At 41.2% G+C, this 13,641-nt stretch overlaps 1 protein-coding gene across 4 annotated transcripts in view; it reads left to right on the top strand.

Annotated features, from left to right (window-relative positions):
- LOC129239344 (supporter of activation of yellow protein) overlaps positions 1-13,641 on the top strand; it is a 34,077-nt gene that overhangs the window by 14,798 nt on the left and 5,638 nt on the right. For 3 of the 4 annotated variants that reach the window (XM_054874790.1, XM_054874788.1, XM_054874792.1), the window contains 2 exons: positions 7,985-11,738; positions 12,183-13,560. In XM_054874790.1, coding sequence (XP_054730765.1) covers positions 8,100-11,738; positions 12,183-13,560 — 5,017 coding nt within the window. In that variant the 5' untranslated portion in view covers positions 7,985-8,099. Of the gene's footprint in view, positions 1-6,590; positions 7,194-7,984; positions 11,739-12,182; positions 13,561-13,641 lie in introns of all 4 variants that reach the window. The other variant, XM_054874789.1, reaches the window with a different exon arrangement.

The raw sequence follows: 13,641 nt of genomic DNA, 5'->3' as shown, positions 1-13,641 counted from the left end.
TTTGATCTTCATGAAGGCTGTTCTAGCCATTTCTATTCTCCCTCTTATCTCCTGATCATGGTCCCATTGGTCATTCAGCCATACACCCAGATACCTGAAACGTTTTACTCTTTCTATTGTTTTGCCACCTATGGTTAGCCTCGCATGGGAGTAGTCTCTGCTGCTTTTATTTACAATAATAAATTTGGTTTTGTCAATATTTATGTTTAGCCCGAAGTCTTTGCTGTGTTTTTCAACTTTGTTTACAATAGTTTGGAGATCCTGAAAATTGTTTGTTACTAACGTTGTATCGTCTGCGTAGCGAATGTTATTTATATATATGCCATTAACTTTAATACCTAATTCTGCGTCATTTATTGCTTCTTCAAATATTTTTTCTGCGTACACATTAAATAATAGTGGCGATAGAATGCAACCTTGTCTCACTCCTCTGTAGATTTTTGTCTCTCTTGTGGTGCTGTCTCCGAATCTGATTTCTGCAGTCTGATTCCAATATAAGTTTTGTATACATTTGACGTCATATTTGTTTATGTCCAAGTCTTTCATTATTTCAAATAACTTGTTATGTTCTATTTTGTCAAAGGCTTTCTCGTAGTCTATAAAACACATGCATATATCTTGATTGGCGTCCTGTGATTTTTGTGTAAGCATTTGAAGACTAAATATTGCTTCTCTGGTCCCAAACCCTTTCTTAAAGCCAAATTGTGTTGTTCCTATAGCGGCCTCGCATTTCTGATAAATTCTGTTGTGAATTATTTTAAGAAAAATTTTTAGCGTATGGCTCATTAGACTTATTAGCCGATAGTCCTTGCATTGTTTTGCATTGGTCTTTTTTGGTATCGCAATAAACGTGGATTTTAACCATGAACTTGGATAATTAGCAGTTTCATATATGTGGTTAAACACTTTCATTAGGGTTGGCATTCCACTGTCATTTATAAGTTTGAGAATATCAGCTGAGATTTCGTCACAGCCTGTTGCTTTTTTTGGTTTTGACAATTTTATCGCATATTTTATTTCCGACATAGTTATTTTAAGTAGTGGATCGTCTGTTGAGTCGTTTGTGCTGATATTTACATCTCTTGAATCGTCTTTGAATAATTCATGGACATATTGTACCCAAATATTGCGTTTTTCGTTTTCGTCTGTTATAACCTTGTCGTTTGTATCGTATAATGTATTAATTGTATTGTATCTTCTCAGGTTGCATATTTCCTTTAGTTTTCTGTGTAAATTAAAACTATCATGTAACTTTTCCAATCGCTCTATATCCTCGCATTGTTTGCCCATCCATTGGTTTCTTGCGTCTCTTATTTTGTCTCTGATTTCTTTGTTTCTACGTTTATATTCGTCAATGTTTATGTTCCGATATTTTCTTCTCTCATTCATCAAGTTCAGAATTTCATCATTCATCCATTTTTCTTTTGCTACATTAATTCTTGTTCCTAGTGTATTAGTTGTCAGTATTCTTATCTTGTCAGCAGTATTATTCCACCGTTCAATCGGATTTTCACCAGTATTGCAGCTTGTCAATAATTCATTTAGCTTGTTTTGGAAGTCATTTCTAATATAGTCGTTTTCCAGTTTTTGTATATCGATATGGGATTTTTTCTGTTTTGTTTTCCGTGATGTTAATCGAGATCGTATCGTTGCCAGCAATAAGTTGTGATCAGAAGGAACGTCTGCGCCTGGAAGTGTTTTTGCCCGTATCATCGATGATTTAAATCTTTTGTTAATTAAGATGTAGTCAATTTGATTACGTATTATATTTCTCATTCCGTCTTGTGGTGATTTCCATGTGTACAGTCGTCTCTCTGGTAATTTATAATACGTGTTACCAATTATGAATTCCTCTTCTTGACAAAATTGCACTAGTCTATTTCCCCTTTCATTTCTGTCTCCTAGACCGAATTTTCCAGTCACATTTGTTGTTTCCTCTTTTCCTACTTTTGCATTGAAGTCGCCCATGATTATATTTATGTCATGTTTCTTAGTCATCATTAGAATTTTTTTAAGGTCACTTATTAATGAAAAATAATATCATTCAAATGACTGCCACGACTGGCTTTACAGTAGGTCATTCGATCAACCCAATTTTTAAGCACATTTTCGATTGTTTGGGCTCGAATTTCATGAATGGCAACTTCGATTCCGTGCTTTAAAGCATCAATCGTCTCTGGATGGTTCGCACAGCATTTGTCCTTAACGGCTCCCCAAAAAATAGTCTAACGGGCTTAAATCACAGCTCCGAGGCGGCCAATTGATATCGGAATTCAAAAACGGTAGCCAAAAGTTCGAGTGTAACTTTGGCAGTGTGACAAGTTGCACCGTCCTGTTGAAACCAAATGTCGTCCATGTCATCCAGTTCAATTTGTGGAAACAAAAACTCGTTGAGCATGTCACGTTAATACTCGCCATTTACTGTAACCGCGGAAGAAGAAGACTCACCACTTTGGAAATAGGTTTTCAATATTTCCCAATTTTGCTCAAGCGTATAGCGTCCCATTTCGTAAATGTCAAACCTTTAAGTAAATTATGAACACATTTGACATGTCATTTGTGTTACCATTCTCAAAAAAATAAGTGGTTCAAAAAGCAAACGCTAACTTCTTAATTGAACTCTACGTCGAAATTAAATTGTGCGTAATAACGATTTAGAGCCCCCGTTAGCCAAGACTTAGACATAACTTAGGCCAACCTACCACATATGTATTTAAGTACCACGTGCTTTTGGTTAGCCTAAACTCCACTTAACTTAGAAAACGTAGAGTATGTTATGTATTTTGCGTAAATTGACAGCCGTGAGGGAACTATGCTGCCATATTAATTTTTCCTACCGTCAAAAATATACCTCTAAATATACTATACAAAACACATTTTCGAGATTACCTATACAAAATTTTTCTCCGAAAATCCGAGATTATAAAATATCTTAGATTATAAAGTTAATGTTTTCGAAACAACCTTCTGTTTTCTGTGTTATCGACAATTATTATTACGAATACAAGAAGAATAGTCAAAGTAAAACTAACCGGCAAAAATAAAAGAGGTTTGAAGGCATAAATCTAAAAAAATGTTTGTTAGATATTACTAATTATGCATTCATATTACAGAAAATGCGTTTAACCATAGTCGCCTCCGCCTGTTATTGGCTATTATAAAATGTAATATCGAATTTCGCATGCGATTGCTGTCATAATTTGTGCAACCTGCCATAATTGTTGCAACTCGAGTAGACGTCGTTTACGGATTTCCTTCAACTGTCTATTACAAGCAGCAATTGTGCAATTAAATTAACTATTGATTTTCTTTGCCTTTTCTTCATATCGTTAATGATAATTAAACAAACTAAAAACACTAAAATATTCCACCAAACCAATTTCTACGAAGACAAACCTTTCGAAACAGTCGACAGCTGATGGTTAATTTTGCAGCTAATCTGTCGTATATGAACGGGTAGACTAATTTTTGTGGACTTATTGCTAATCACTGCTTATGTGAACGTACGTTTTATATTCCACTATGAAAATTCCATTTTAAATATCAGGCATGTCGATATATCGAACGATTTATATTCCGATCTAAATTTGTACCATATGTAAAAACTAGAAGAAGCCGACCCAGAAAATTTAGTATTTTTTGCACTAATGTAAAATGGTAGTGATTTTTTATTCAATTTGCCCGAAATGTTATAAAGCGTTAAATAAATCATTAATTTTTAAAATACTTAGAGAAATACATAGTTTAACTTAAAAAAGTAGAGAATAAAAAACTGCTATAAGTATATTGAAAAATCTTTAAATATAAATTACTCGATTGCTTCAAAATATCAAAATCAAAATATTTATAATTTTCGCGATTCTATTTTGAGTGATACTAGTCATGCCTCTTAAAAATAATTCTTATCCCAATTCTTAACATGCTTCTATATACACAACTACATACATATTCCGATAACCTTGAAACCAGCTTTTAGAATCCGATCATTTATGAATCGCCCGCTTGTTTCTATACATGCCATTTTTGTTTGTTTGTTGCGTAAACAGCTGATTTCACTAATAATGTATACGTAGATATGCGCTATACAATTTTTAGCATCATCACCACATACAAGTGTTACACCAAGCACTCGCAAAACGCAATGTGCCTCAATGAAACTTTCTCTTTTAGAGCAACACATTTTCCATTGAACAATTGAGGATAATTCTTATCAGCGTTCGAAAAAGTAGGTCTAAAAGAACACAATCATAGTCACCCCACGTCGCTTGCTTACCTTGCCTCCACAAACTATCAAGCGTCTGGCGCTCACGCCGCGTGTAAAGTTCCTCGTGTGGGGTTTCAATTGCCCAGTTGTCTCATAGCGCTTTGTATTATCATCTTCGTCATCAACGTCGTCGGCGTTGTCGGTGTGTCATTGTGGTGCCGAGTACCTTCCGTACGGCCCCGCAAATAAATCCGACAAAAGCGATTTGACGAAAACGCAGCGCCACTAAACTTAGCTGAACTGAATAGAATTGAATTGAACAAAAGCGAACGTATCCGCGCCATCGAAGCTGCTGCTGCAGGTGTTGCGGTGCGGGTGTGAAGCAAACGGTCGCTAGCTATAAGCTTGACTGTCTGTCGTGCGGGTGAATGACCCGAAACCAAAACATTGCGCGCTGCGAGAAGATGCAACAATTGTGCGTTTGTTCGCTCATTGCCCATACGTACGTTCATTCATTCCTTCACTTACTCAACCGCTCATTCATACATTTGGTTTTATGGGTATGTAGTGTTGGTTGCGACCGAGGCTGCAGTGGAGGATGTGTTTAGCAGTGCTTACTTTGCGTCGCCACGCTTTTGTCTGAATGACGGTCTGTCTGCTCGCCAATCTGTCATGCTTGGCGATTGAAAATTTTGGGGGTCGTGCAAGTGAATATTGGGATGTTGCGTTCGTCGGCCGGTTGGTTCGGCTCGGTAGATTGTTCGTTTGGTCGTTCGATTGCTCGGTCAACTACTTCGTTTAGTCGATAAGGGCGCACGACCGATTATTGCTTCGATTAGGTGCTGGCAGCTGGGTATCGGACCCATTGTAGTCTTTACGCGGTCTATGCTTTTTCGCCTCCTGCGGCGTTTGGCTTTTGTTTTGCTCGCTTATTTGTTCGAGTTTTTGTTTTGCTTGCACTGTTTGTTGTGCTGTGCAGGTGAAAAAGAATACGACGAGCGTTAGTCGCTTTTGCGTGTTCCAACCAAAAGAAATGCCAATTTTGGACTTTCTCGCTTTCTTGGGTATTGCACAATTTTCCTAAAGTAAAAAAATAATTAGGGTGACTTCCTAAAAATCGCTCTGCATTTTAGCACTGCAATACGAAAACCACCATTATGTAATTTAGACCTTTAAGACCGTTTTTGTTAAGAACATTTGACTTTACGCTTATGCAGCACAACTGACGGCTGGGAAATCAGTATTACGCTGAGTGATCGTCTGCGATTTAGCGATTTTTTCTGTTTATGCTCCCGTATTTTTTTCGATTAAGTCAAACCAAAATTATGAGCAAAAACAAAACAAGCATGCATATAAAATTTATTAAACTAATAATTATTTAAATGGGAGTTCGAAGAATCAAAAAAAGTTTCCACTAATATGTTTTGAACGTTGTTCGCGTAAGCCCCATTTCTATGCATTGGCAAAGTCTTTTCAGAAAAAAAATTTTTGTGAAGAATCAACAGCAAGGAAAGCAGCTGATCTGGTTTTGCTTGAAATTTGCCAGTTTTGCAGATCTTGGGTTCGCGTTTGTTATTATTCAGCAATTCATGAATAGATAGAGGTGATGAAGTCATCGTGAAAGCTCCAGACGGATTGCGTCAACTGCTTGCCTTCTGTATTTAAAATAAATACAATAAAAGGTAAGGTATGTTGCTAGTTTTTTTGCAAATAGATATTATATGATAAAAATTACTTTATCGTTTTCTTAATAGGTTCGATGGAAAGAAATTTTATAAATGTTCCAGCATATTGGGTTTACTTTTGTTAGATATGTACATATAGTATATGCATAACGAAAAAATACGTCGTTGCTCAGATGGAAGAATGAAATTGCTGTTTTTAAACCAAATAACCAAAGTTGGGCAGATAAAAAATGCATGCTAAAGTTTTTAATTGAAAATATTATACAAAGTTTGAAATATTCATTACTTTGTACAAGAAGAGGTTTTCATAATTTGCTGCTTAATTAGTTTTTTAATAATTTCGTTTTATTCAAGTATTCACTTATAGATACATTTTTTATGTAAAAAATAGGAAATTGTACCAGAAACCAAAGTATACTTTACAAAGGTTTTCGACGCACCCAGTCTTTGGGCTTAAGCTTTTAGACTTCAAAATCTGATTGGAATATAACATAAATTTCTGTAGTGCATACATATGTACATTCATTCATATATATAAGAAAAACATTTTGTAATATGTAACGTATCATCTTCCTTGTAGTTTTTCTTTATCTAAAACTTGTAAATATGAGAAAAATTGTATTCTTATCTACTAGAATTGCTAAAATTAACACCGAAAAAAATAATATTTTAATAATTTAAAACGATTCAACTCTTTTCAGCCTATCTACATATTTATTTTTCACTGAAGTTACTATTAACCCTTTATCATCTGTTATTGACCGTTTTGTACCTCATGTCGATGTTCTTATTCGCTTGCGCGTTTGCTGCTGTTCATTTTCGGTCGTTTTGTTGCTCTGGCTGTGTTTCGCTTGAAGTTCCATTTGCAAATGCGACAACGTTTCCACCGACAGTCATTGTGGGCCGTTTGGTTTCTTCGTTGACTAGCTGGTTTGTTGGCTGATTGGTTGTTTGTGCTGACTGACGACTGCTGACTGCCGTACTGTTAGTATGGCTGTTTTGCCGATAGCTGCCCAGCTGTAATGCCAATCGCATGCCCGTTCACACGACGAACATTTTAATTCATGAGAAATGAAAGAATCACCTCACTTTTGAATATTTTCGCAGCTTTTCTCCGTCGCTTTGCCGAACCTTCGATGCGCTCCTAGATGAAGGGGAACCCTGTGGTGGCGTTACAGCAGCGGTAGCCATAGCCGTAGCATACAAACAAACTGCGCGCTCGACTGGCTGTACTACGCGCGCGCGAGAGAGTGAGAGTGTGCTGCATGCAGAGAGCATAATGATGGCATGGCATCTGCTGGGCGGTGAGTGTTTGTGATAAGGCAAAGCCAAAGGAAAGGAATAGAGCACCGGGCCAGCCACCAGCAGCAGCAGCACCAACAGTTATGAACGTTTAGAGAACGAACAGCTGATGCCGTTTACCTTGTTCCAAATGTTTAGGCAAAGCAGCGTCGTCAAACAGCAGCTGAAACACAATTAAGAACTAACTCTTTGTGTGTGCTTTTCGTAGTTTCGCATTTTTTGTTTTGCTCACTCCATTCGCCGGCTGGAGCTTGTCGTGGGGTTAGTTGTCTGTCGGTTTGTCCGTTTCTTCGCCAGCTCGACTGTCCACCTAGCAATGAGCTCGGCTATGACTATGACAAACGTTAGCTAGCGATAGGCGCATAGCAGGCGTGCGGATTCCCCGACTTGACGACAAATGCGCCTATGATGCGCGTGGCTGAAGCTCATCGGCTGCCTGGCTGGCAGTATTCGCGGCGCGATCTCAATGTAAATTTGTTTCGCTTTTTTGCATCCATTGGTGAACGTGATTCGAAGGAAGAGTTTTGCTGTTGCTGCGGTGGGCGCTGAACTTATACGCGGTTATCTCTTTGTTTGGCTTTGATTTGCGCTTTTATGTAAATAAAAATTTGTGAGTGTAATTGCGGAAGGTTTTTTTGAACCTTCTGCACAAGGAAAATAATTATAGGAATTTACCTACCAATTTTTTTTTTAATAAACTATATGACGAGCACACACATTTCTCACGTATGCATATATTTATTTATTCGTTTCTATCCTCTTTTTTTATTTATTTATTTTTTTTTAATTCCAGACATTGGTCTCTAGGCTATGGCGCTTTTCTCCCGATAATTGATCCTAAACGAATTCAAGGTGCATTTCTGTCGGACTTCGCAACCCATCACACTTAACGAAGCAGCAGCGAAGCAATGAATGATACAAACAATCAAGCGTCCGAAGAATCACAAAATCCAACACAGAACATTTCGTACGCAGTCAGTCGAGTTAGCCGCAACCAAAACGCCATCCTGGCTCACGTGCAGGCCAACAACTTAATTGCAGAAGAACAGGAGCAAATCGTCACGTCAACTTCGAGTGATACGCAGACAAGTACACCCGGCCATTTGCCGCATATCGACGCATTGATCACATCGCCGGCGCGCATCACCAGTTCCACGGGGAATGATTGTAGCTCATCGCCGCAGCGTGTGTTGTCCACGACGTGTAGCAGCAGCAGCAGCGGCGGTAGTGGCAGACAATCGACCCAGAACCGTGGCGACATAACAACAACGGATGCCTCCAGCGAGGATGAATCACAATCACCACATCAATCGACGCAATCATCTTTCATTAGCCGGAACATACTGAAGTCAGGTGGGGCAGCCTGTGCTTTCTCTCGAGCAGTGCACGCTCTAGACTCGGCAATGCCGACAACTTCTGCTGCAGCGGCGACAAGTACAGTAGGCGTTAGGGGTGAGGAGGCGGAACTGAGGACAGCGGTTGTTGCTAGCAACAATAGCAAAAATAGTATTAGTAATTTAAGTAACGGCAGTTTGGAACATACGATCGGCGACGAGGACGGACACGTCAATATTATGGTTGCGCGCGAGCAGACAACAACCACGGTGGCTACAAGCGGCGATACTGTCGCTGGTCACGCAGTGAGTTTAAGTGCCGGTGGCGAGCAAGGTCAAGTAATGCAAACTGAGCAAACCACCGAATCACATAAGATAATACTAAAATTACCCAAGCCAAACGCTACGAGCGTAAATGCACGCTCCATTGAATCTCAGAGCAATACCGAATTGATAGCTGCGGAAGACAATGCCGCTGGCTACAGCGGTGCTGAGCCGTCCCGCAAAGTGGAACCATTGAAAATCAACTTACACACACATAATAGTCCAAATATTGTGCCGAAAATCACAATTAGACCGATCGTGAAGAAAACAAATGATGTTGCATCCTCGGACTATTCGTCTTCAGCCGAAGACGATATGCTGGCAGAGCCCTGTAGCACAAGAATCGGTGCACAAATACCGAAGCTAACTATTAAGGCGTCCGTCGTCGTTGGAGGCAGCGACGAACCACACATTGTGCCCAAATTGACAATACGTTCGGCCAACGACAGTTCGGACAGTTCAATTGTGCCTAGGCTTACGATCAAAATGTCCGATTCTCAAGGCAGTTTGCATGGTAACAACAGCATTAGTCAATTGCCGGCGTCCACTTCCATGGCGAACAGCACAGCAACTACAAAATCACTTGCGGAACACACTCCACCACCCATACCGAAGCTCACCATAAAAACATCGCTAGATGGCACCAGCGAATCGATAATGTCCACAATTTCGCCAGCTTTCTCCTCGTCGTCATCGTCCAGCACATCTTCGTCAGCAGGCGTGCCCTCGCTGTCTTCCACCACCGCGTTGTGTACGGTTTCAAATACCACCAATAATACATGTTCTGTGCCTAAGCTGACGATAAAAACATTGCCTCCGAAGCACGAGGAGCTGGTGCCAAAACTAACAATTAAAACCAATGCAACAGGTGCCTGCATCAGCACATCTACAGCGACTATTTCCGTTGAAGACAAAGCCGAAGCTAACGACGGCGGCAATGTCGCTGGCAGCGGTAACAGTAAAATTCCCAAACTTACAATCAAAACCGGTCAGGAACACGCAGTCATTATAACGCAGCACAATGACACCTCTAACGCACAGATCATACCAAAGTTGACGATCAAAACGAAATCTCTGGATGTAGAAGAGTCGCTAAGCGACATAAGCGAGGATCCAGCACCGCCGCCAGAGAAGATACCCAAGATAACAATAAAAACAAACGAAACTGCCGCTGAAGCCGCAACGCCTAAATTTTGTATTAAGACATTGCACCAGCAACCCGAAATGGAGCACATTCATGCAATCCCGAAACTAACCATCTCCATGGCGAATTTGGAGGGCAGCGTGTCGCCACAATCACCCAAGCAATCGTCGCTTGTGGTGCGGCAGCTGTCGACCAGCACCCGCAAGCCGGAGTCACCAGAAAGGCTGCCCAAACTAATGATATCTCGCCAGGATGTGAAAGGTAGCATTTGTGACGCTTCTGTGGAGAAAGTAGTGCCAAAGCTGACAATTAAAACTAACAGTCAGGATGGTGGCAGCAGCGAGTGCAAGGAGAAAATCCCCAAACTAACTATTAAATCTATACCCAATATGGAGCATCAATCCTCGGAAGAGAGTGATGAATGCCTAAGTGGCGAATCATCGCCACCCCTTTCAGCCGGGGAAGAGTCAGCTGCTAACAAAGTGGTGCCCAAGCTGACCATTAAAAATCTTTCGTCGCCAACATTGAAAATGAAAGCAGTTTTAGAGGATAAACCACAGCGTAATGCTTCAAAAAAGTGTGGAAAATCCAGCGACCCAAAAAGCGCCATCGACACAAACGCCACAGTCATGTGCGCCGCGCCGCAAAGGCCGCTGGGTCCACAAAAAAGTACAGAGAGTAATGCGCGCGAGCAAATAGTGAACGGTTGCGAATCGAGCAGTAGCCAAGAATTTTGTGGCTTCAACAATGACAACACAACATTTGCTGAAGAGGAGGACCTTGAGGAGCCACGTCGTAACTCTGACGACATGGATATTGATGTGTGTTTGCAGCAACATGACCCACAGGTATTCAACAATGTGTTTCATGTTAGCAATGGTGATTCGCTGCAAATGGAAAACGCTGAAGAATCGCAACTCATGCAGCCGCCGCTATCCGCTGATGATTTGTCGATTGTTGTTGATACCGTCGACTTGACATCCTCACCCTCGCCTGGCTCATCGCCAGCGCACTTCACCTACACTGATGCGGATCCTCAAATAAGCGATGCGCAACAACCACCACAAGCCACCATACTCATGGAACGGCTGCAGCGTGAAATGACCGTTATACAGACTGCGCCACCACTGGACAACACCAACAGTTTCCTGCTCAATCAATTGAATACGTCGCTGAACGCTACCAAATACGGTACACCTCCGCCACTACAGCCGAAGCCGCAACAGCAACAGCATCATCAACAACATGGCCTCCACCAGCCACAACAGAAGCAACAGCAAATAAGCAACAGCATTAAATATCCCCAATTAACAGAACGGTTAATGGCTAATGGCGCGCGTGTACGGCAAAATTCGACCATAACGTGTGCAGCCAATGCTGCGGACGCGACCTTAAATAATGCAGCTATGAGTGCTAACATGTCATGTCAGATGGCACTGCAACCGGAGAAGGTCATTGATTCGATTGAGATTCTGGATACTCCGGAGGGCAGTCCGCGTTTAACACTGGACGATAGCGCTGCGTTGCCAGAGAATCTGCATATAAACAACGAGGATGGATTGAATGATACAACAGGTTCCGGTGCCTACGAGGAAAATAGCGCAGATATTTTGAGTCACAACAACAACATTATGGAGGATTCAACAGCACCAACGGATGAGGTAAATCATATGAATATGAAAAGGCACGCGAGCGCCATGTCGACTTTGATGATGGAGAACGAAGTAGCGGAACAATGCATCGAGGTGAGTTAAGAAGGAAACTTTAGAATCAGTTTTATTTAATTGCTTTTTTCTTTACTTAATTTTTGTTCGATCAATTCTGTTACCTTGGCTTTTGTTTATCCTTAATTAATTTTATTTCATTGGAAACTTAATGGATGCTGAAACAAAAAAAAATTATATATATTTAATAAAAATTGGAAAAGAAAGCGTGTTGTAAAAGGGAATTATCCGATTTTAGAGGTTTCAGGGTTAGATGAGTGGAGAGCTCTTAGGAAAATAATAAGTAAAAATAATAACATTTTTCTGTGCGTGGACAGATTTGATAAACATGTTTTTAATTATTTAATATTTTGTTAATAAATTATTTTTTCATTTAAACTATTTAATTTTACTTTGTTTTAGTTAGTATTCTATTGCACCATTTTCACAATTTTCATACATGTCATATTTTTTGCTCTGGTACAGATCACACCAAATAAAGTGCGGCGCATTGATAGTGAGTCGCATACCATGGCCACTTTAACCATACTGACGGACGATGAGTCGTCTAATACGAAATTAATAACTACATCACCCACCATATTCGGTGGCAATCATCACGTCGTGGACATAACCAACGATGTTGCTCAATCAGATAACGCCTCCATCGCAATGCATCTCTCTTCGCCAAAGACTTCCATTCATCGTCCACGCAAACAACGCCACGAACATCTGCTGGCTATACCACTAGACGAGGAAGATCCCATGCAGTACAATTTGAACAATGATGTAGCTAATAATAGTTACGTATCGAATGAAGTAAGTGGAGCAACCTCAGAACAGTTGCTTGTACACACACCCGTCGTCAAACGGCGTGGCCGTCCGAAAAAGAATGCCTTCAATAATGCTACTGCGACGGCCAACGTCGTGCAAATGCCAGTGGCAGCAGCATTTAACGAAGGCAACATTGGTATCGACGATACGGAGGTTGTTTCGAAGTCACGACGTGTAGAGCTGTTGCGTAAACGTCTCGCAATCGATATGGTCGATGGTGAGCAGCCAGTCGACGAGCAGGAAAGTGCAGAGGTAGTGAATGATAGTGAGATTTTGAAACGTGAACGCGCCTTGCGCACGGGGGCGCGTAGTTCCCGACGTAGTTTTTTGCCGGGTGGCGCAATTACGCCGGTAGCTAAATTGAAACCTGTCGGCAACAATGGCGAAGTGTCTATTAAAAATCGCAAACGCTCGGTAAACGTCTTAGGTGGCTGCAGTGCCACCTTTGGCTCAAATTCGATTAACAATACCACCGCAAGTTCAGTGTCAGATGCTGGTTTGTCCGTCCTTAATCACTATGGTGGCTCGAATTCCAGCATATCGTCTACCTACTCAAGCAGCTCAATGAGCTCTGCTACTGTTACAACAGCTGCTGGCGGCCAACTGGGCACTGGCGTAGCTTCGTCCATTTCTTTGGCCACACAAATCGATTTGACTATGTGCTCGTCGTCGTCGTCAGCGAGCAATGGCAGCACCACTGCCACTATGACCATAGCAGGTGGAAGTGCTGCCGTTAATGCCGGTGCAATCAACGCCGCAGTGCAAAATCAAAGTAGCAGCTCAATGCTGCCACCGGCCACTATACTCTCCTCTTCTGATCCAGTACCGGATGTGGTCTTTAGACCTAACGATTTCTCATCGCTCATGGCAACTCAACAGCTACGCGCTGCCCACTCAATCCGCGCAGGTATGGAAACGGATCTGCTGCGGATCCAGACAACGATAAACAGCAGCAAATATGATGTGCGCCATGAAGAGTCTGTCAGTCAGGGTAGTGGTGCGGAAGGCAGTGGGACGGGTATGTCTGGAGGTGAGTAAAAAGAAAAACTAAAAGGTGGACTGTAATTGATTAATTATTGATTGAGGCAGTAAAATGTAGCGTAAAAGCAAG

Source organism: Anastrepha obliqua, chromosome 2 (genome assembly GCF_027943255.1).
Source record: "Anastrepha obliqua isolate idAnaObli1 chromosome 2, idAnaObli1_1.0, whole genome shotgun sequence".
Classification (NCBI taxonomy): Eukaryota; Metazoa; Arthropoda; class Insecta; order Diptera; family Tephritidae; genus Anastrepha; species Anastrepha obliqua.
This window is presented reverse-complemented; position numbering and strand designations above follow the sequence as displayed.